A 22366-nucleotide genomic window follows, 5' to 3' on the forward strand; every position below is an offset into this window, starting at 1 on the left:
ATCTTTCCAATGCAAAACAGGTTCTTTATAGTGGGGAGAGTTCTCTCAGATTATTATATAACTAAAATTAAAAATTATTTTTTTTAGTCAAACTGAAAAAAAGGATCTTTTGAGAATTGATCACTGAAAGGTTCTTTGGGGAACCTAAGATGGTTGTTCTACGGCATTGTTAAGAAAACCCCCTTTTGGAAGCTTTAATTTTTAGAGTGTTGGATTCTGCTTCCATAGCGGCGAGATCTGTCTATAAACTCGCTTACGCACACAAGCATTCATACACAGAAGTTCCACCTCCTCCCTCCCATGCTGAGGAACCATCAGCCAACGATTGTGAGAACTTCCTGTGACAGGAAAAAGAGGAAGAGGAGAGAGAAGAGAGGGAGGAGGAAGGGTAATTTTAGAAGAAGCAAAAAAAGTTCAGCTAGCAGGAATTCAATTTTGGCCAGGTTAATAGGGCGTTCTCCCAAGAGATTATGTCTGTCAGTCTGTCTCTGGGTCTGAAGGCTGTGGTCTGCCTCTTTGTCTTGTCTATTTTTATTACCCCCTCCCCCCCCCCCCCCCCCCATATCAACATAGATCTGAATTTCATTCATTTGATACAAACGGAAGCATTAGGTGGAGTGCATACTGTACGCTTTGATAAAAGGAGAAAACACACGAAGGCACATGTTTCTGTGACGGATGCTGCCCAGACATCCTGTGTGCTCTACTCAGGTCACCATTACAGAGGTCGCAGGTCATGCATCCACTAGAAGGCTGGCACCAGTGATATATAAGCTTTTACTAGATTTGGGATATATATATATATATATAGTGTGTCTAAGCATTATATCAACCATCCACCAACATGAGATTTAGCAAACACTAGGTTATTTTAACTTTGATTCTTAATGATGCCACTTTTTTACCATAATGGCTATTTATATTAGTTAGAAACTGTTGCTAAATTAATTTAGGTGACCCGTGACTTGCGTAATAATTCACATCTATGAAATAATGACATGTGTAGGCCTTCTGGGATATTTTTTGGCTTGGAAACTATGTGTCATATTAAGAGGAAAAAGTGCTAAGAACATCCAACTCTATGAAGTAATACTGACGTCAGTCTGGCTTTCAACACAATGTTAGTTGAGTTACTCAATCTGATGCTTTTGTAACTAAAATATATAGTTTCCTTTAAATATAAACGCATGTACCGTACAATCAAGAAAGAATCAAAGGCTGTTTACTTTACTGGGGAGGTTCAACCTATTTCACATTCTCTCTGAGGTCGAACGTTCGACATTCTGTGTGTGTGTTACAGGATGTAAGGCGTTCTCTGTGTTTGTGTTGGCGCTGAAGGCCTCAATTATCTGGCCTTGAACAAAAGGAGGTGTGTCCTCCAAATTGTCCATGGCAACTTTGGAATGAGCAGCTCTTATTGGCTTCCCGTCGGCCTCGGAAAAGCAAGGGAAGTGTGGTCACTGCCTGGCATGGGGATCCGCACAGACTTGCGGGGAGAACACAGGATGCGACGTGCGCACACAAACACAAACTCTGTGCTAGCCACCCATATTCGAACCTTAAACGCAGATGTGTGCATTGCTGCGAATGCTGAGATGACGAAAAAAAAAAACTGTCAACAGCCTGAGTTCATCTGCGTTACATCCAGCAGTGTTGGAGAGTGTGAAACAACTGTTCAAGTGTGTTTATACTTATCTATCTTCATAAAGAGCATGTTTGAGTGTATAGCTTTGATGAATGTATCCTTGAGTATCCGTATCCTTGAGTTTACATCTTATAAATTTACCCATAGAAAAGAGGTCTCAAAACATTTCTTAGAACCCATTCTTGAAGACACCCTAAGATTACACATTTTGGATGTTTCTCCTTTCTGACCCATCCTTTTCAGGTCCTGGAATATGTATTAATGAGCTAATGAGTTGATTCAAGTGTGTTTGATTAGGAAGAGTTCAGAAATGTATAGTATTGGAGGTGCCACTAGGAAAATGGTTGGGAGACGCTGTCTTAGACACTTCTCCTAAGAAAAGACCCTAGTAATCACAGACGTCTGATTTTTGAGATGCCATCTCTGGTTAGAAAGGCTTACTTACAATTGGTGTCAGCCAGGCACCTATGTGATAGCAGCCCATTGTAATCTGGTGGGGGGGGCCTTGCCAATGAAAGGAAAAGCCAGTCGGTGAGACACTGCCGTGGAGCCTGTGTGTGTTTGTGTGTCTCTCCATCATTTACATTTAAATACATACATTCTTGCAGCTGGATGGTCTTCAGTGATGCCTAGCCACTGCAAACATACACACACAATCTATACACGCACACTCACACAGGAAGCCACAACGCTCATTACAGACCATTCCAGAAAAGTGTGTCATTATTTTAAATGTAGGACATTCCTCAAAGTTCATGAACTCCTAAAAAGTGCTTTCAGGCAAAATTATGTTATTCGCTTGAAAGGAATCCCATCACGTGCATGTGGATTCTTGAGATGGATGTGAGATACAGTTGCATGTGTGCAGTTCAGTCAGATTGCTTCTGTTATTTTTGCATTGCTGTTCTTGCTGTCAAAACATGTTCCTATCCAGCTTTCTTCTTCTCTTTCCACCAGCAGAGGACCTCCCTTATCGCGTGCCTTTGTTGTCGTCATGTGTGCCGTCACTCTCACGCTTGTTCGAGTGGGGAGTCACGTATCTCTGCTAGTAGAGACAGAGTCTGCGTCCTTTCCTCTGGGCAAAGTCTTTTTATGCATGTCTTTCTCTCACGTCTCTTTCAATTGGCCCTTCCTAATCCCCGGCCTCCTTTTCTTTCTGTTGAAGTGATGGGGAACCTATCACAGGTGGCCTTTCAGTTGTGCAAGGCATCATCGCAATCATTGCAATTAGAATAATTGGAATTTTAGGAGTCGGGAATGTGCGCAATTAGCCGTTGAGAAAAGCGAGAGGTCCCTCTCTGCTGATTACTACCTATTGTGAGCTGTAATTGTGTAGATTCTGCTTGTGATAGACCATAGCAGTGCCATTGGAGAGCCGCATCAGCTGTATTACACCTTTAGAGGGCGCTAATGGGGTCTCTGTAGCACTTGAACACAAATCCAAAAGACTTTAGATGCTTTTTATTAAAAGGGCCTTAAACAACGGAATAGTCCCCCTGGAGCAACCTGAGGTTAAGTGCCTCGCTTAAGGGCACAATGGATATCAGGAATGATTGCGATCTCAGTAACTTGCCAGTTCCTGCGTCATGCCTGCTTGAGTTCAGTTCAGCAATCTTTGAGATCCTTATCTGCCTGTTCACCATCACAGAGTTCAATAAACAAAACACATGGCATATTAATTTGCTGGGACTGTTGAAGAGCTTTTAAAATACTCTGGTTTTGTAATTTTATACCTCACCTTGGCTTCATATAAGTTTTCAAATACATTTTCAAATACAAATACACAGAACAAGTGTTGCTAGTCAGAGACTGCATCTTAAGTGACAGAATCACAGTTAAACTCCTAATTCTAACAGTGTTCTGTGTGAAACAACATGTGGACCTCTAGAAGGAGTCAAGATGCCTTCAATGGTGTTTGCCATTTGGCATGTGCCATCTAAAGGGCCATTCAAAGATAATGGACAGGGATATGGTACCTCTCCACCACCCCAACAACAGTTCTGACTGCGTTGGATGGCCACTTAGCACTGCTGTCTCAAACATTACACTATAGCGCCATGTTGAAGAGTCAGGATAACCAGCACTCAGAAGGGAACTAAGAAGGTTGAGTGTTTCCACTCAAAGATTTGGTTATGAATGCTTCGCATTAGTTTTTTTTTTTTTGGTTTCTGTTTAATGTTGTCATAAATTTCAATCAATCTGTCTCTTTCTTACAGAAATTGAGGCGAAGGAGGCGTGTACATGGCTGAGGGCTGCAGGTTTTCCACAGTATGCTCAGCTTTATGAAGGTAGGACACTTGCGATCCCAACATCACCACTTCGTGACTGAAGAACATTGAGTTTCAGTGGCCATTAGTGCCTTAACAAATGTATTGTCTCACTTTTACTATCTCTCAATCTGTCTCTCTCCTCGCCTTCAGTCGTATTATTAAGCAGCACCTAAGGTGTGTTAATGATTAGGTGGTGGTGACATTATCTTTTTATATATGAAAATTAGCTGTTATATACAAATCACACATAATCATATATCAGATAATACTACACCTCAAGTGTCCAATATTATACACTTTTGACCTCCTGACTCCTGCCGGTGTGCCATGTAAAAGGGGTGTGTTATCAGTTTCAGAAATCTGAGTTGTGTGACCAGCCTGTCATGATTGCCCCACTAAAGATAAGAGAGAGCCAGTACAGTATGGTAAAGGTATTCAGGACGTCAATAAAATAATAATGCTATCCCTTGCTCACTGGTACAGACACACGTACACACTATTTGTGAAGTTGTTTGGCCTTGAAAATTTAATAGAATAGAACCCCCCCCCCCCCCCCCCCCCCCAAAAAAAAAAAAATATTATTATTATGTGCATTTGAGTTATTAAAGACTCAGTTAATAAAGACAGTCTGTGTACTCTACGGGTTGCTGACTGCCTATTGTGACTCCAACACCTCCTTCCTACACACACACCTCCCACTGTTGAGCGCTGCAGTATTGCAGCTGTGTTTGTTTGGCTGGCTAAGACGAACTTCCTCTACCTTTTCAACACTGGAGGAGGGGAGGTTTGTGTGTGTGTGTGTGTGAGTGTGTGTGCATGGTAGAGGGCAGGCACACATTCCACTTGCTGCCAACAGTCCCCTTCCACACATAATACACTTCAACCTGTTTATTGGGTCTCCGTTTGTATTAAATTTATTTTCAGTTCAATTCTGTCCTCTCTTTACTCAGATGGTCAGTTCCCGATTGAGATTTCCTCAGTTACCAGAGATCATGACTTCTTGGATCAAGATGCCATAGAAGCCTTGTGCAGGTGAGGCTCTCATATTTACTCAAATGAAGATTTGTCAAATTTAGCTAATTTACAGGTACAGTTATATATTTTATTATCAAAGTATAGCAGCAGAACCGCTAAAACCATATTACAATTATGTGTGTCTGATGATTTGATATTAAGACCAAAGAAAACATTCTGATTTAAACAGTTTTCTTGCATTGCCAGGCTTTTATAATTAGCTGATTTTGATCATATTCAGTTCAGACTCATTTTCTTAGAATAATTTAAAGAAAAAAAGAGAAAGTGAAGGACTCAGTGTCTTCACTCAGAGAAGGTTCCATCAGAGACCAGCTGGAGCTCACAGTCATTTGGAGGCCATTTTCTGGTGCCAGCCCCCCTGATGCAGACAAACACACATTCCCCCTAACTCAGGGTCACATGACACCAACCAGGTGGCTTCTGGGATAAGCTTTCCATCTCTTTTGTTGTCGCCACCCCAGATTTCCACATCCTTTTTTTCTATTCTTCCTTTTTTATTCCCTGTCCGTCTGTCTTCCTCCTTAATCTAAAGTTTATCCCTCAGCAGCTCATTATCGGGCTTGGCGCCCACCTCTCTCATCCTCTTCTCATCTCTTTATGTCTCCATCTATCTCAGTCTGTATCTCTATCTCTTGCTTATCCCCTCTCCGCCCCACTCCTCCCTATCTGTCTCTGTCCAAGGTTTTGACTCTGGCAAAGTCTGTTTGTAGGCTAATGACTGGATTTAGCCTTTGTTTGCGACCCCATGGTTCTTTTCAAAGTATCTGCTTGAAAAACGACTGTCACTGTTTCACTCATTTATCTGTATGTGTGTGTATTGCAGGAGACTGAACACCCTAAACAAGTGTGCTCTTATGAGATTAGAGATCACCCCTCAAAGAAAAAGAGTAAGTGTCTTGTCCCTTTTTCTTTATTTTACTAAATCATTTCACTTGCTACCCTCTTGCATTCTTTTGTCCAGTCAAAGATCTTAATTGTGTGTAACTCATGTTTACTTTCTGTTTCGGATAATTAGAAGGAAGGTCTTGTTTTCTTATTTTCAAGGCCCAGGGGCAGTGCAGAATGGCTTTTATGTCCAAATAAAGGGCTTGGTTAGCTCCCATTCTTCTGATTTTCTTTACTCCTGTTTGTCATGTTTTTCTCACCATACACATCCTAAAACCCCCCTCCATACCATAAAAGGAAGAGAATGCACACTCTGCCGGTCTGTTGTTGGTCACTCTGTCAGTGTGGTTTAAGAAAGAGCATGTATAGTCTAAGACTGCCCCAAAGCAATGACTCAAACTACATGCAGGTCGAGAATGCAACAACAAACAATCCAACTATGTAATCACAACAGGGAGCTTAGGAAGATAACCATCATGTCTGACTGCAGCTTCTTTTTCTACTCTTAAAACTTATAAGTCTGAACAATGGCAGCCTTGTCAAGTGTGCGTCCTGTTAAGAAAGCCTTTAGTGTCATCTTGTGTTGATGGAGTCAAAGGTAGAGGTCAGGAGATGACTTGAGGAAGTGATCTGCCCTTTTCAAACATACAAGCAGAAACCATCCCTGGAATGCATTGATCTGTTCAGGTGGCCTCTGTAGGGTCCTCCTCTGTTCCTTGTCTTCCTGCCCATAAAGCTTATTTTAAAGTGAAAACAGTCTTTTTGAATTAATAGCGGATTTTCTGGTGGGTAGTGAAGAAACTTTACACACTAGGTCTTCGTTCCGTATGATCAAAGGCTTCCCTCAGGGGCTATAAAATAACAACCCACGTTTTACGGACTTTCGTCGCCTCCATTATTATGAACCGAGAAGGAGACACTTCTGGATCCCACGACCCCCTGTTAACCAGCCGACTAGTTTTGCTTTTACTGATTTGTCAGGGATCCAGGACCATAAGTCCATTCTACAGCTAAACTGATATCAACTAACTCAGCTGGGAGTGTAAAATTGTGAACCAGTTCTATATTCTAGAATTACTTTAACTCCCTCCCATCTCTTTAGTAAATTATATAATTATTTAAATCTATTTTAACAGGCTGTGAACTCTACAGCTATAATTGGTGATAGAGATCTGGCATTGTAGCACAAACAAGTATCTCTCAAATATTTTCACCTCCCATCCAACTCCTTTGTCCAGGAGTCCCATCACAGGAGACGTGGTTCTCCAGGCTTGCTTAAGGTGACTGCATTGATGGGGGATGGGACCAGACCTGCCCTCTCAGGCTGGGGTGTGAACCCTGAGAGCTGGCCTGGAATTTTCTGTCCACTACCCCCTTCCTTCCATCCCTACCACCCTCAGGGAGGAGATAGATTAACCCGAGTAAAGCGAAGAGGGGGAATGGTGAACGTGACTGTTCTGTGACATGGCTAAGCCAACCACAATAAAAAGCTTTTTCCTTTAGTGGACCCTGGTTTATGCATATGACACTTTATCAGGGGTTAGCAAACTGATTCTCCTCACAATGCTAGATTCAAGAAGTGAGGGAATGAATCAAATCAATTTGACACTAAAATATGCTTCGTTGCAGATTCAGGTTTTCATTACTTGTCTTTACTTTTTCGAATGTTACAAGATTTGAGTCATAAGTGCACTTGGCTGCTTTGATATAAAAAATATTGCTACTATAACTCTTTCATATTATTTTAGAGTGAAGACTCTGATGAGGATGAGCCATGTGCTATAAGTGGCCGTTGGACTTTTCAGAGGGACAGCAAGCGTTGGTCTCGCCTGGACCAACTGGACCTGGATGTATTCTCCCCCACAGCTGGAGACACTGGTTCCTTCACTCCTTTCCTATCCCCAGATGATCGTTTTGCCAGAGGAACCCTTCTAAAGGAAGGAGTTAATGCTAGTGCAGAGAGCGTCTTAACAGATCTTAGTGAGCAGCCAGAGGTGGGCTCTCTGCACAGTGCTGGTAGTGGAGGTCGAGGAGGATCCCTAAGTACCACTGCACCATCCAACCCTGCTACAACCATCTCCAATGCTAACACAGCCACCACGACCAGGGAGAGCTCAGTTGCTAGTGTTTGCTCCTCTGGAACATCAGGTGCCAATGAAGACTCCCTGTCTGATGGGCTTCCATCACCCCTGGACCGCAGCACCTTTGCATTTGATGTAAAACCAAGCTTGATAAGCAGCGGTGCTGAAAAAAGCACACGTTCAAGAGCAAAGAGTTTCTTAAAGCGTATGGAAAGCTTGCGGTTACGCACCAGTAGCAATGCAGCCTCCAAGCGCAAAAAGAAGGGTGTAGCTGGGCAAGGCAGGCTGGAGATCAGTGGGCCTGTGCCAAAAGAGGGTCTTGATGAAGACAAACTGCGACGCCTCAACTGTGTGGACATTGCAACTCTGGATCACAATGCAAACCGAAACCGAACCTATTCAACGCAGATGAGTAGTGGGAGTGCAGGGAGTAGCCAATCAGAGGCCAGCAGTGGGAGTGCTGTAAGTACGCCCAGTCCAGTCTCAAGAGCACGTAGTCACAGCACAGCAGTGGGGTCCACCAAGAGAGGTGGGATGTACCTGGAAGGCTTTGACCCATTTAATTTCGTTGTGTTTCAACCTTCGGAAGACCAAGAAGGGAAGCAGAATCACCAGACCCAAAGTAAGAGGATGGAGCCCAGCTCAACTGCAGAGAACAATCGACGCAACCGTCAGAGTTCAGATAACAGATGTATGGAAGAAGAAAAGAGTCAAGAAGAGGAAGGAGGTGTGATCATCTTCTATTTGCCTGAAGGCCACAAGCCTGGCACTTTTCCTAAAGCACTTGCGGACGGGGGATCCTTTCATGGTGGGGACAACATAAGTCGGCGCCCACCCCAGAGGGGCTCTGCTGCCTCACTAGACAGTCGATTGAGTGTCTATGATAACGTTCCTTTCTCAGAAGTAGGAGATGACGAGGATGAAGCAGAAGGAGAAGAGGAGTCAAAACTTGAGGACGTTTTGGAGCGAGTCAGTGGTCTGCAGCGACTGGTCAATGCCTGGTCAGAAACAGGAACTGGGGAAGAAGAAGAGGATGAAGAGGAAGGGGATTCAGATTCAGCCCTTGATTCTGCATCTCCTTGTCCATCATCCCCACTGCAGAACCGCTTAGAAGAGACAGAGAACGGCAGTGACCAGGACAGCACTGGAAACCCGTTAGCAGAAAGGGATGAGAGACTCAGCTCACGTGAAAGATGCGACTCTGGTGTGGGAGCATCACTTACACGAGCCAACAGGTGAAACTCTCTCACACACACACACACACACACTAAGTAGTCTTTCAAACAAAGATGTCTTACATTTTTTACTCTAAGTTCTACCAAAACCATTCCTGTAGTAATTTAGAGCTTTGGCAAAACTTAATGGAAAACTATTATGCCAAAAACGCACGCTGAATTACGGGGCAGGGAGGTTGAGAAGGAGTGAGAGAGCATGTCAGAACGGCTCACCTTACATAACATGGGATACTTGAAGGATACGGAATCCCAGTGGAATGTACCACAGGTATTCTAACAGCCCCCACCTGGTGATAGAGGCCTTGATTAATCCCTGTTATCTGCAGCTTATCCTTAGCTTGTGTTAATGTGTGTATACACAATATGTGCAAGTCAAGGTACCTATTCTTTCAAGTTTGGACTGTGTACTTATGAGTGTGTGTAGTGTTACCATAATAAATTATGTGTGGTTCATGTCTTGCAGTTTATAAACACTAATTTATATTAGTCTGTAATGTCTATGTTTTGAACATTTTGTGATTGTTTGAACTAGGTTAGGTGTAATGTTTATATGAACATTTATGTTGCAGACCAGCGCAGAAACTGCGCTGGCCAAGTTTCCAGAGCTCCCACAGGCCAAGTCTATCATCAACTGTACTACAAGTTGGATGTCAGTCAGTTTTGCAGATGAACCTCCTTCAGAAATACAGCCTGCTCAAACTTACTGCTCTATTGGAGAGATACACACCCACCAACAAGCATGGCTTCAGCTGGTGAGGACTCAAACCAACATGAAAACACACAAAATTAAGTTTACATTCTTTCTTTCTTTCTTTACTGCTTTCCCCTTTTCCCATCTTCCTACCTCTCCACTGGGAGTTGGTTATGTCAGAGCACCTCATCACAGAGCTGTGGCTTTTCAGTCCAATAAATTCCCTGTTTCTGTTATTAGTGTTCACTCACTCACACACACACCCACCCACCTGCACATCACCACAAATAAATGAGAGGTTTTAATATGTGAAAACATCATGATAGTGACAAGCCCAGTATTTGGCACCTCAGAGATATCCACACATGCACAAGATACACACACACACACAACATCAGTCGGAAAGACAAACACCCTGCCACACAGATGTCCACACGTGTTCATTCCCTTTCATTCCTCCTGCTCATAGCCATTGTCTGTTTTCTCAGTGTTTATCATTTTGCCTGCAAAGGTGGAAACAACTTTTAGTGGCTTCTCAGTTTCTAGAGGTTTTCCCATTAAATACACAATTATCTACACACTCATGCACTTACAAACCGGCATCCTGTTGACGCATGCTCATACGTAGCAACGTGTACCTCTAAACACTTAGAACCAAGTTTTACAAAAAAATATCAGAACTGTTTTTACTAGTTATGTATGGTCTATTTGCTCTGTATAACTTGATATTAAATTAGTAATATGCAATGTTGCACAGTAAAGAAATAAAAGTAGCTACTTTTTAACACTTTGCTGTTTGTAATGTCACTGCATTTATTGATACATTTTGTGTGCTTTACAGGGCTGTTCCTAAGTTTATGAAGCGGATCAAGGTTCGAGACTATAAGGACAGGAGTGTGTTTGGCGTTCCACTGCAGGTGATAGTTCAAAGGAGCGGACAGCCCCTGCCTCAGAGTATTCAGCAAGCCATGCGTTACCTACGGAGCCAATGCCTCGACCAGGTGAGAGATGACAAATGTGCACATAAGCGAGTATGCACGTCCAAACGTGTACTTCAGAGTTAAAAGAAAAATGCGTCATAGCATACCTTGTTCAGTGGTATATTCAATCTCCTATAGAAATAAAACAATCAGATTTTGTTAGTCAAAGAAAAAATTAATTTTTAAGAGGAATAAAAATGTCTGTCTAGTCAAGGTCATAACCTAGTTAAATGATCCCTGTTTGAACAGCTGTTTAGTTGCATGGTCCCTGTTGTGTTGCTACATGCAACAAGGCCATATTTAAGCACAAGACATCTGTCGTTTTATCACCACATATTTGAGTTCTACACTCTAAGTCTAAGTTTGCACGTAGCACAATAACCTCAAAAGGCCTGAATGTTCTGGTTCCATATATCTACTAGTTACATATTACCAAAGTTAGCCACATGGTTGACATTCCATTCCAAGGGTGTTTAAGAGAAAGCAAGTGATCTATGGACTAGACAGATCTCTGCTTGGCAATTTACATAATAATTAGACTTTTAGACTTTGCCAGTCTTCGTAACTGGGTTATGTAAGAAGCGGTAGGGAGTTTTCCTAGAGATGCCTTTCCTGTGTTTGGAAAACTTGCATTCTCTCTCTTTCTTTTCCAAACTGACAGCTAAATAGATGTATTACCGGTGCAAATGAATTGTCAAAATATGATAAATCATTTTAAAAGCCTGTAATTAAAGACATTTTGCAACTGAGCTGCAACTTCAAAACATACTCAGGCATAATAAGTGTTTTTACTATTTTTACTATTATACTAAATCTTTCTCTCCAGGTTGGGCTATTTAGGAAATCAGGGGTGAAGTCACGTATCCAAGCCCTTCGCCAAATGAACGAGTCATGCGGCACTGGTGGGGGCGGAGTCAGCTACGAGGGCCAATCAGCTTATGACGTGGCTGACATGCTAAAGCAGTATTTCCGAGACCTTCCAGAGCCTCTGCTTACCAGCAAACTGTCTGATACCTTTCTGCAGATATATCAATGTAAGAACACGCATAGAATTTACCTTTTAGGTGTTTTGTAGAAGACCGCACACTTGCACAGACAAATTCCTGTACAAAATGTACTCACAAACAATATCTTGGCTTTTGAAACCAGAACACACACACACACACACACATTAAAAGAGCAAGGCATTTCATATCCAGAGGGCAGCTCACAACTACACAAAGACTGTACTATACTGTAGATGCTTGTTCCTGGATGGGTGAATCATTCCGAAAGGGTAAAGAAATCTAAACAAGTTTAGGAAATAGCTGTCAAATGACGTTATTGCCTATAAATCAGAATGTGAATCAGTGCCAGCACCAAGTTGTATCTCACAAGTGGCCTTGTGTGTCCTTACCTCAGCTATTTCACAACACACACACTCTCTAATATGTGTGTGTGCTCACCTCAAATATCAAAATCTTAAACAACTCCAAACACGTAAATTACTTTGGTGAACAGTTCATAAACTAATGTGTAGAAGTTGCCAAGGTACATGCTTATGAAATTTTATTTGGTTTGAAGCTGCATTTATTTCAGTTTAAATGTATCAGTTTTCTTTAGTCATGCAATGTTTTAAAGAAATGTGATATAAAATATTATATAATATAGTATATAATAAAACTGTATAGATTTAAGAGCTCTGTTGGCCATATGTCGAAAATTTACAACAATTGTTCGATTTGTAGTGAACAGAACATGGTATTATATTGATACTGTATGTTATGGTGCATTGTTCTTGCTTGAACAGACCAGAATATATTTTTAGAGACAAGATGTCTTGTACCTCACATTAACTCCACAATAACTCCAGTCTTTCAGGAAAATGGTTTGATTAAAGTGGTCTGTTACCACAACCAAAATTACAGGGAAAACAACCAGCACAAATATGTTATCTCAAAGACTATAGCTGACCCCAACCACAAGGGAGGCCTCGGCATCCCATACAGAAAAGCAAGGGTTTATGTGTGCCTGTTTTGTGCTCACACAGGGTCTTTCATTCCCAAGGGCGAAAATAACAGAAATCATCTGATGAACACACACACACACAATTCCATACATGACATTTCAGTTCACATCAATCCATCATTTACTGTTCAAAAGCTGCTTTTCTTCAGTGGCACATTACAACACATTGCAGATATGCTCGAAATAAAAATTCTTCTGTCGGTCCATTTGGTATATTGTTGATTTCTGAAGTTTAAACACCCCTCCCTGATCTGGACTAACTCCCTTCCTTCCTTCTCTGAATGATATAATGAAAAAGAATAGTGTTGTGGGTGTACGGATTGTATTTTAACATATGTTTAGATTTAAAAAAAAAAAAAAAATATATATATATATATATATATATATATATATATATACAAAATCTAAATATTCAAATATTAAAAATAATATTAAAAATATATAAATGCATATAAAATAATTCAATTTTAATTAAATAAAAATATAATACTATATGGATATCCATATATATATATATATATATATATATATATATATATATATATATATATATACATACATACCATTAGAACTACTATGTTTTCAGACATGGTTTACCATGATTTTTGTGTACGTTTCATTGTATTCTTTGCTTAAAGTGCAGAATATGGCAACCATTTAGTTCCAAAGTACCATTGTATCATCACTGCACCATATATCTGTACCACTGCATACAATTCTCATACATTGTGTTCGGAGTAAAATGATGAAACACCTCTGTCGGTTTCAGATGTTCCCAAAGAGCAGCGTCTGCAGGCGGTGAGGGCCGCTGTATTGTTGTTACCAGACGAGAACCGCGAAGCCCTGCAGACTTTGACGTGCTTCCTGAGTGATGTAACGGCCAGCGTGGGCGAGAACCAGATGACCTGCACTAATCTGGCTGTGTGTTTGGCTCCCTCTCTCTTCCACCTCAACACACTGCGGAGAGAGAGCTCCTCACCCAGGTGTGTGTGCGTGTGCAGTGTTAACACACTTCAAATAGATCCGCTCATCATTTTAATTGCAAAGTGCTTGAGGTGCTATCATATTTGGCATGTGGCTACTTCAAACCCTTAAACCATGTAATTATACTCTATCTTGCTTGAATAACCACCCCATAAAAACAGGAAACTAGGAAAGAATAGGTTTAAAAAAAGAGAGAGAGTTGACTTATGTAAGGCTTTGAATGCCTGCTGCACTTAAAAATTGTAGCATTAAATTTGAGTTTGATAATTCTGAGATTAGATTAGTGCTTGCATAATTTTTTTTTGTTTTACTTTATCCATTTATCCCTTTGAATGTGCTGTGCTATTCTTATCCACAGGGTCATGAACAGAAAGAACACTCTGGGAAAACCAGACCAAAGGGACTTGAATGAGAACCTGGCAGCCACACATGGCTTAGCACATATGATACAGGAGTGCAGAAAACTCTTTCTGGTGAGCATCACTTTACCTTTCAGTACATTCTGTCCAAAATAAACAAACAATTCACTTCTGTTTTAAGAAAAAAGCAAACAAAATCTCTCATCCATCTCTCACACACGTCAATGTTATCAAAACGGTGTTCAAACTAGTGGTCTTATCACTCTGTACCAGATGTGTCTCTCTGTCATACGCAGCTCAAGTACAAAGACAATTGCACGCTCATTTAACATGTACAGACACTCACGCTACAGCACATCTGTTACAAAACAGCTACCAAGAACCTCTGCTGAATTTATTTAAAGATTAATGCGGTTGTTGTGCAATGACCAATCCCTCCTAATTACCCATACAATCACTCATAAACATACAAAAACAGAACCAGAATTAGCAGCCATGGTTACAGATTGCAGTGTTGTTTTCTATGGATACAGCAAGGCTATTCTAGTTTTCTAGTACATATAACAATAATTATCAGAACAAATGGCAGGTAAGAGATATCTTTGGATTTCCTTAAATATATTATTATTCATTTAAAAAATGAACACCACCGCCACCATTCATTCTTATTTTCCTGCTTATTTTTTACACAAATTGATCACACATTAACAGCAAGTTTGTCGTGAACAAACTATTTTACGATGTATACACATTCATAGGCACTCACTTTCACTTGTAGTACATATTCAGAGGTCAGGAAGCTCTTAACTGGATAAGTGTAAAATAATGAAAGTCCGCAGAAGTTGAACATCAGAAATTCAATTTTGGATCATCCACAAAGCAGCATTGTTTTGTAATGTCCACCTACACACTTGCCATATGCCACTGCTTTCCCCGAGCAGATCATAATAAACTCCATGATTCGATTAGAGCAGATTATGTGGAGGCTGGAGCCATTAACATAAGAAAATAACTCAATCTGTAGCTATTACCAAAAGTTATTTTCTTATTAATGGGCTATATATAGAGAGCAAATAATTCAAAATGAGAAACGGAAAGATAGCATCTTGTATTAAAGGTCTTCCGCCCCTAAATCTAATGCGGAAGGTCTGGTCACGCTCTATCCATCAGACTAATGCTTTTTGCAGAATGAAGATAAGTTTATCTCAACAAACGCTGGAAAGGGACAAGCACTTTGGCATGATACACATCGTCAGTCAGGCAGAAAAAGGACAACGAGCAGGACAGGACACGCACAAGAGCACTCACAGTAGATAAGGGCAGAACACTGGACAAGACACACAAACAGGATGAGCCACTTCCAGTGAGGAATGAATCACTCTTGTCACTTCTCTTCCCTTCACATTCATTTCACTCACACCAAAAGCATTTTTAACATGCAATGTTCCGATTTGAAGGGGAAAGGGGAGTGGTGTGTGGCCGAGTATGGTGACCCATACTTGGAATTTGTGCTCTGCATTTAACTCATCCAAGTGCACACACAGTAGTGAACATACACCCGGAGCAGTGGGCAGCCAATGCTGCGGCACCCGGGGAGCAGTTGGGGGGGTTCGGTGCCTTGCTCAAGGGTCTCACCTCAGTCGTGGTATTGAGGGTGGAGGGAGTGTTGGTTATTCACTCCCCCCACCTACAATCCCTGCCGGACCTGAGACTCAAACCCACAACCTTTGCATTACAAGTCCGACACTCTATCCATTAGGCCACGACTGCCACTATAACATAATTAGTATAAGAGAATTAGTATAAAGTCACCATGATTTAAGATTTTGAGACTTACAAAACTAGTAAACTACTTACATGACAAGTCATGATTATATTATTGTAATGTAATACTGAGCTTACCATGTTCATTTTGTTGGTTGCTCCCATAGGGGAAGCTAATGCTGAAGTTAATTTGCATGTTATGAACTAGTCATGAGATTGGCTTTTAATTAATTTTGTTCTCTAATGCGTCCCTGCTGAAAAGACTAGCTTGTGTATCTTGTCTATTGTAAGCCGGACCCTAAATGGGATGTTGGTATGCTGTTTTCTTAAGCAGCAAGTCTACAGCAGGAAGGGTTTCAAAATGCAAGACTACATCTGTGTGTAAACTACATAAACATGAATTTCTGATCTCGTGCATCACGTATAAAATTCGGTCGGCATTTAGCTGTTATTAGTACAATGTTATCATGTAACTGTACCCTTAGATTTGCTGGTTAAAGGGATAGTTCACCCAAAAATCTAAATTCTGTCATTAATTAACCACCCTCATGTTGTTCCAAACCTGTAAGACCATCGTTCATCTTCGCAACACAAACATTTTTGATGAAATCCAAGTGCTTTCTGACCCTTCATAGACAGCAACGCAACTACCACGTTCAAGGCTCAGAAAGTCCACGTGACATCAGTGGTTCAACCTTGATTTTAGTTTAGTCAGTCTTCGAACCCAGATGTGCTGCGCCTTGTAAAATTACAGTTAAACCACTGATGTCACATGGACTATAACTGTTTAATAAAATAGTTATTTTGGTTTTCTTTGCAAACAAAAAGATCTCTCTTATTCTCATAGCTCTATAAAATTACAGTTGAACCACTGATGTCACATGGACTATTTTAACAACGTCGTTACTAACTTTCTGGGCCTTAAACGTGATAGTTGCATAGCTGGCTTTGCAGAGTCAGAAAGCTCTTGGATTTCATCTAAAATATCTTAATTTTTGTTCTGAAGATGAATGAAGGTCTTAAAGGTTTGGAACGACATGAGGTTGAGTAATCAATGACAGAATTTTCATTCTTTGGTGAACTAATCCTTTAAACAGTACGGTTGCTTTGCCCTACCAGCCTGGCTAGCACCAAACCAGCATAAAAAAATATTTTTCATTTGTATCTTTTGTGTTTCAGATCCCAGAGGAAATGTCATGCTGTAGGAACTCTTACGTGGAACAGGGATTGAGTCCCATGCGGATGGAGGTTTTGGTGGAAGACTGCAGTTCTTGTAGCTACCAAAGTCTCCTGAAAGATAGTATTGATGCCCTGCTTAAAGAAGCCAAGGATAAATTCAAGGGTTACGACAGCTGCTCAACTCCTGAAAATGCTGAGCTTGCGTATAAAAAGGTAAGGAAACTGTATAAATACATGCCCTATTCAAGTCACTTGGACTCTGTTTCTCATATTTCCATTTCATGCTCACGCTCTCTTCCTTCCTTTTCCATTAGCCACAAGCAAGAAAATTAGCAAAGTCTTTTGTTCCTAACATCACTTTTTTTTGTGAGAAAGTATCTTTTCCCAGCTCTGTTTTGGCCTAGAGCCCACGATGACATCAGTTCGTCAGTTGTTCCAGCACTTCACATTAACCAAAACACACTTGTGTTCACTCAGCCCAGTTCTCTTGTCCTTGGACAGTGTTTCATGGTGCCATAAAGTTAGGGCTCACCAATCCTGCTCTTGAAAGACCACTATTCAACAGAATTTAGCTCAACTCATAATTAAACACATTTGAAAGTTAATTAAGGTCTTTAGAATTACTTGGATACTTCCAGGTAAATGTGTTGAGGCAGGTTGGGGCTAAACTCTCCAGGAACAGGATTGGACACCCCTACCATGAAGTAATATCCTGCCACATGTTAATGACCATAGCGTTATGTTATTTCATTAGGTTCAGGATGGGTTGTCTCTGCGGCAGTGGAAAGTGTGCGTGGACGTGCCTGCTTCAGCTGAGGACATACTGCAGCGGATTCTACGGGAACAGGAACGCTGGGACGAGGATCTGTTAGAGTGCAGAATCGTGGAGACACTGGAACATAACATGGAAGTCTATCAGTACGTCAAGAACTCAATGCCGCCCCATCCACCAAGAGACCATGTGGTGCTCAGGTGATTACAAACACTCAGTCTTCTTAAAGTTTTAAAATCTCTTCAATTTTTTATTTTTTTTTACTTTAAATTGAAAATGTGGAAGATTTTTTTTTATGTTTATAAAAATCCTAAGAATGTTTTTGTGTTGTGTTTCAGGTCATGGGTGACAGACTTGCCCAAGGGAGTGTGTGCTTTGGTGTGTGTGTCAGTGGATCACGAGAGTACAGCGGTTCTGGGTGTCCGTGCTAATGTTCTGACCTCTCGCTATTACATCGAACCCTGCGGACCCAACAAGAGCCGACTCGCGCACATTTCAAGAATAGACTGCAGGTAAGTGTTGCACGGGAATTTCAATCTCTTCAGAACAAATGCATTCTATATTTAAATGTTTATCTAATGTTTGAATTTAATTTAAACAATTAATAGGGGTAGGGGTACAGAGTAAAATTAATAATTAACTAATTATTTTTACTATAATTACTTAATATAATTACTAATAAAATATGCATATTTGTATTTATATTTATTTTATTTATTTACTTTAAAAATAAAAATAATTACTAAGATATATATATATATATATATATATATATATATTAGTGCTGTCAAATGATTAATCGTGATTAATCGCATCCAAAATGATCTTGTTTTCATTATATGTGTGTGTACTGTGTTTATTTATGTATATATATAAATACGTACATGCAGCATATATTTTGAAAATACAATATACATACAATTTACATGTATATACATTTGTATATTTATATTATATATAAATATAATATAAACTTTTTTCTTAAATATATACTTGCATCATGTTTGTATGTATATTTAAATATTTAATTATAATTTAAAATAAATACTTTAAATTAATTACACAATAAAAAATTATATTTTGTAAAACTAAAATAATTATTTTATTTTTAAAGTAAATACTGAATTCAGATATTTTAATTAAATACAATGACACAAATGACTTCATCGCCATTTTTCTCTTTTATTTTAGGGGTCGTTGCCCTGAATGGTACAATAAGCTGTATGGTCACCTGTGTGCTGCAGAAGTGGTGCGGATACGAGACTCCTTTACCTGCATGGACAAATAAACACACAGTTGATGTTTCATTTTACCTCTTGACAAACGCTGATTTTAGAGAGGAAGATGATGATTTTTAACTCCCTTAACATACGATCTGAGCCCTTATGTGATACGGACGGACCACTGTGCCGAAATCAACAAGCTGCATTGGTCAAAGCTCGTCATTTTGATGGCCATCAAATGACAAGCCTGAAAGACTGGAAATGGGCATTCCTGCTGCTATGACATCATCATCACTGACGTCACAACGTTTGACCTTGTAACTGATCATGTCATAGGCTGACTACATGAAACGGGAGGTGTTTTGCTTCTGAGAAGCAAGTATGTATGTGTATTTCTGAATGACTGTGGAAGTGAGCCTACGTATAGTGTGTTTGTGTATGTGTGCGTATTATTGACAAATGAGACATATTCCATGCACTGGCACCCGCTGCAATATAGTGTTTATACCTATTTCTGTGCGCGTCGCTGCTACATAGTTACGCAAATGTCTGCAAAGCTATGTACAGTTCTTTCATTGGATGAATGGATGGACAGACATGTATGTCTATAGACAAGACAGGTGGTGGTGGCTGGCACACCTTTGAAAGGAAGACAGGAAATGTGTAATAGAGGAAAAGACTAGTGCATGTAGACACTTGAACAACACAGAGGGTTCCAACAACACCAAAACCAAAGCTGAGACCAATACAATGTGGACCAATTACACATAGCAAAGTAATCCCAGGATTCAACACAGGACTCCAAAGAAGAACATGCTACAGTTTACTCACCCTGAGGATCAGTCGAGATCAGTGCTGCAGCCCAATAAAATTCATTTGAGCTCCATGGTCTCGAGCCATTTAACATCTTGAGCCCTGGGCAACTACTGAAAGGACAGGAAAAGCTTTTTATTTTGGGTTGGATGTTCAAGTTTGATTATAGAGGCTATCAAGGCAACGATTTTGTCAGAGGATGGAAGAGAATGTATGAGGGGAAATTATATCCGTTTGTTTGTCAGTGTTAACCAGAAATGAAGTAAAAGTCTAAAATAGTTACAAAGCTTGCATTTACACTTAACTATAGCCAGGCCTGCGGTCACATCATCAGAGTAGGAGCGCTGCGATCACCAAACAGATTTCTTTCTGACGTGAGTCCAGTACTCCTATTGAGGTGCTTTATGCTTGTCGGTCCTCGATTTATTGCTACTTTCGTGCCTGTCCATGGCAGTGTATCATAAATGTTTGTAAATTAAATATATGCTGCCAAAACGAGAATAACGCCTGGCAATGACAGTTAATTTAAACCTCTCTGTATTTATATCACTCATATCGTGTTTTTGTATGTATCTTATTTTATTGTAAATGTTACACTAAGTTACAGAAAGGAGAAAGTTGTTTATCTTTTTTATTATTAATGTTATTTCTGTACAGATTAATCGTGGTCAGTATGCACTATTAAATGTATTAAAACAGCATGAACGGCTTCCATCCCTTGTCTAGGGTTTTTAACCGATCAGTTTGCATGCATAATTAAATTAACAAATTTGTCACTTTATTTTAAGATCCAATTCTCGCCATTAACTATACGACTTTTGCCTCAAACTCCTAATTTGCTGCTTATTAATAGTTAATAAGCTAGTTTTTAAGGTTAGGCATTGGTTAATAATAGGCACGGTAATAAGCAACTAGTTAATAGTGAGAATTGGTCCCTATACTAAAGTGTTACCCAAATTTCTATATAGTTGTGTTCAGCACTTACACTATTAATAGCTAATTGAACTTGTAATAAAACAGCGAACTGTAAATTAATTACATTATTAAACTAAATGATCATTATTTTAGCCAAGAAAAATAATCCCACACTTATGCACAGTATTTAAAAAAATAATAATTGTTTAATTGACAATTGATTGCGCTTATTGACTGTCATAAAAAAAAAACATTTATAAATTATTATAGTGAACTGAAAATTAACTGAAATATATATTTTTTATTTATTATTATTTAATGTTTTCTCTTTATTTCTTTCTAATGGCCACAACATTGTCAGAATCTTGCAGATGTTTTAGTATTTTATGATTGATTGATCTTTTGATTGTTAATGTCACTTATTTTACTGTTTATGTAAATTATTGACAACCGATTATAAAAAAAAAAAAACTGATAACTGGAACACCTGAACAACTATTACTATAACTTAAATGTTATTAAAATACATAATATGCTTTAGGTTTTTTGTTTGTAGGCTTGTAGTTTGTTATTTTTCATTGGCGAAATGATTTCAATTTAGTTTGAGAAGAAAATGGCAGTTTGTTCATCTCAAGGGAGTGAAACAGCTGTGTGGCTTGTGATCTCAGCATCTGCTTACATAATGCATCTAGCGCTCAAACAAAGAGGGAATTGTCATTGCAAAGCTTGCAAAGCTTGAGGCCAGACTCATACCCATTCCAGACAAATCCATCCCAAGTACCTGTCCCTCTCTTACGCCCTTAACACTTTCAGCAATCTGACTTCCAAGAAAAATAAACAACCCTCCCATATCACATTTATGAACCAATGCAACAGAAAGAAAAAAAAAAACAGTTCTAGAGCTTTTCTGGGAACTGATAAGATACGTGTGAGAAAGAAAGTTTGGGTGGAAGTACGAGAGAGGGAGCGAAAGAAGAACATTCCAGAGTTTTCCCTCTCACTTCTGAGAATGAGCTGAAGGAGAGTTCCCACATTGATAAATGATAGCGCTTTAATGTGTATGAGGGAAAACAGCGCAACAAATTCTTTCAGATTGTGCGCATTTGCAGTTTATGACCACATCAATTGTCAGCGGTCTCTGACAAGAAAACTATGAAGGACAAAATAGAGGAAAACAAGAAAGAGTGGATTTGATGAAATTCATTAAATGTCCCTAATATATGACAAATAAATATCAATAAATTATTGAATGTGTCATTTGTCAGTACATTTTATATGCTTAGTGAGGAAAGGTGGGCCAGGAGCAGTAACTGTTTTTACTAGTAACTAGTTACAGTAGCTACGTTTTGCAGTAACTAGTATAGTGTAATTAATTACTAATAAGATTTCAGTAATAACATTAGCTACCATCCATAAAACAGTCTGTTACGTAGTTACTTTTGATGCCTCAACCCCTACTGATTTGAAGTCCAACAATCCAATAACTAGCCTAACTATTTGTTATCATAATTTTCATGACTTGCACAGG

At 39.7% G+C, this 22366-nt stretch overlaps 1 protein-coding gene across 3 annotated transcripts in view; it reads left to right on the forward strand.

Annotated features, from left to right (window-relative positions):
- LOC306874363 (rho GTPase-activating protein 7-like) overlaps nt 1-20636 on the forward strand; it is a 131831-nt gene extending 111195 nt beyond the window's left edge. For all 3 annotated transcript variants that reach the window (XM_079424347.1, XM_079424348.1, XM_079424349.1), the window contains 13 exons: nt 3862-3933; nt 4866-4947; nt 5774-5837; nt 7584-9151; nt 9721-9903; nt 10684-10843; nt 11649-11856; nt 13599-13812; nt 14172-14286; nt 17116-17328; nt 17870-18087; nt 18226-18399; nt 19079-20636. In XM_079424347.1, coding sequence (XP_079280473.1) covers nt 3862-3933; nt 4866-4947; nt 5774-5837; nt 7584-9151; nt 9721-9903; nt 10684-10843; nt 11649-11856; nt 13599-13812; nt 14172-14286; nt 17116-17328; nt 17870-18087; nt 18226-18399; nt 19079-19175 — 3368 coding nt within the window. In that variant the 3' untranslated portion in view covers nt 19176-20636. The remainder of the gene's footprint in view (nt 1-3861; nt 3934-4865; nt 4948-5773; nt 5838-7583; nt 9152-9720; nt 9904-10683; nt 10844-11648; nt 11857-13598; nt 13813-14171; nt 14287-17115; nt 17329-17869; nt 18088-18225; nt 18400-19078) is intronic.
- The last annotated feature ends 1730 nt before the right edge of the window (nt 20637-22366 follow it).

This window comes from Barbus barbus (genome assembly GCF_936440315.1).
Source record: "Barbus barbus genome assembly, chromosome: 8".
Taxonomy (NCBI): domain Eukaryota; kingdom Metazoa; phylum Chordata; class Actinopteri; order Cypriniformes; family Cyprinidae; genus Barbus; species Barbus barbus.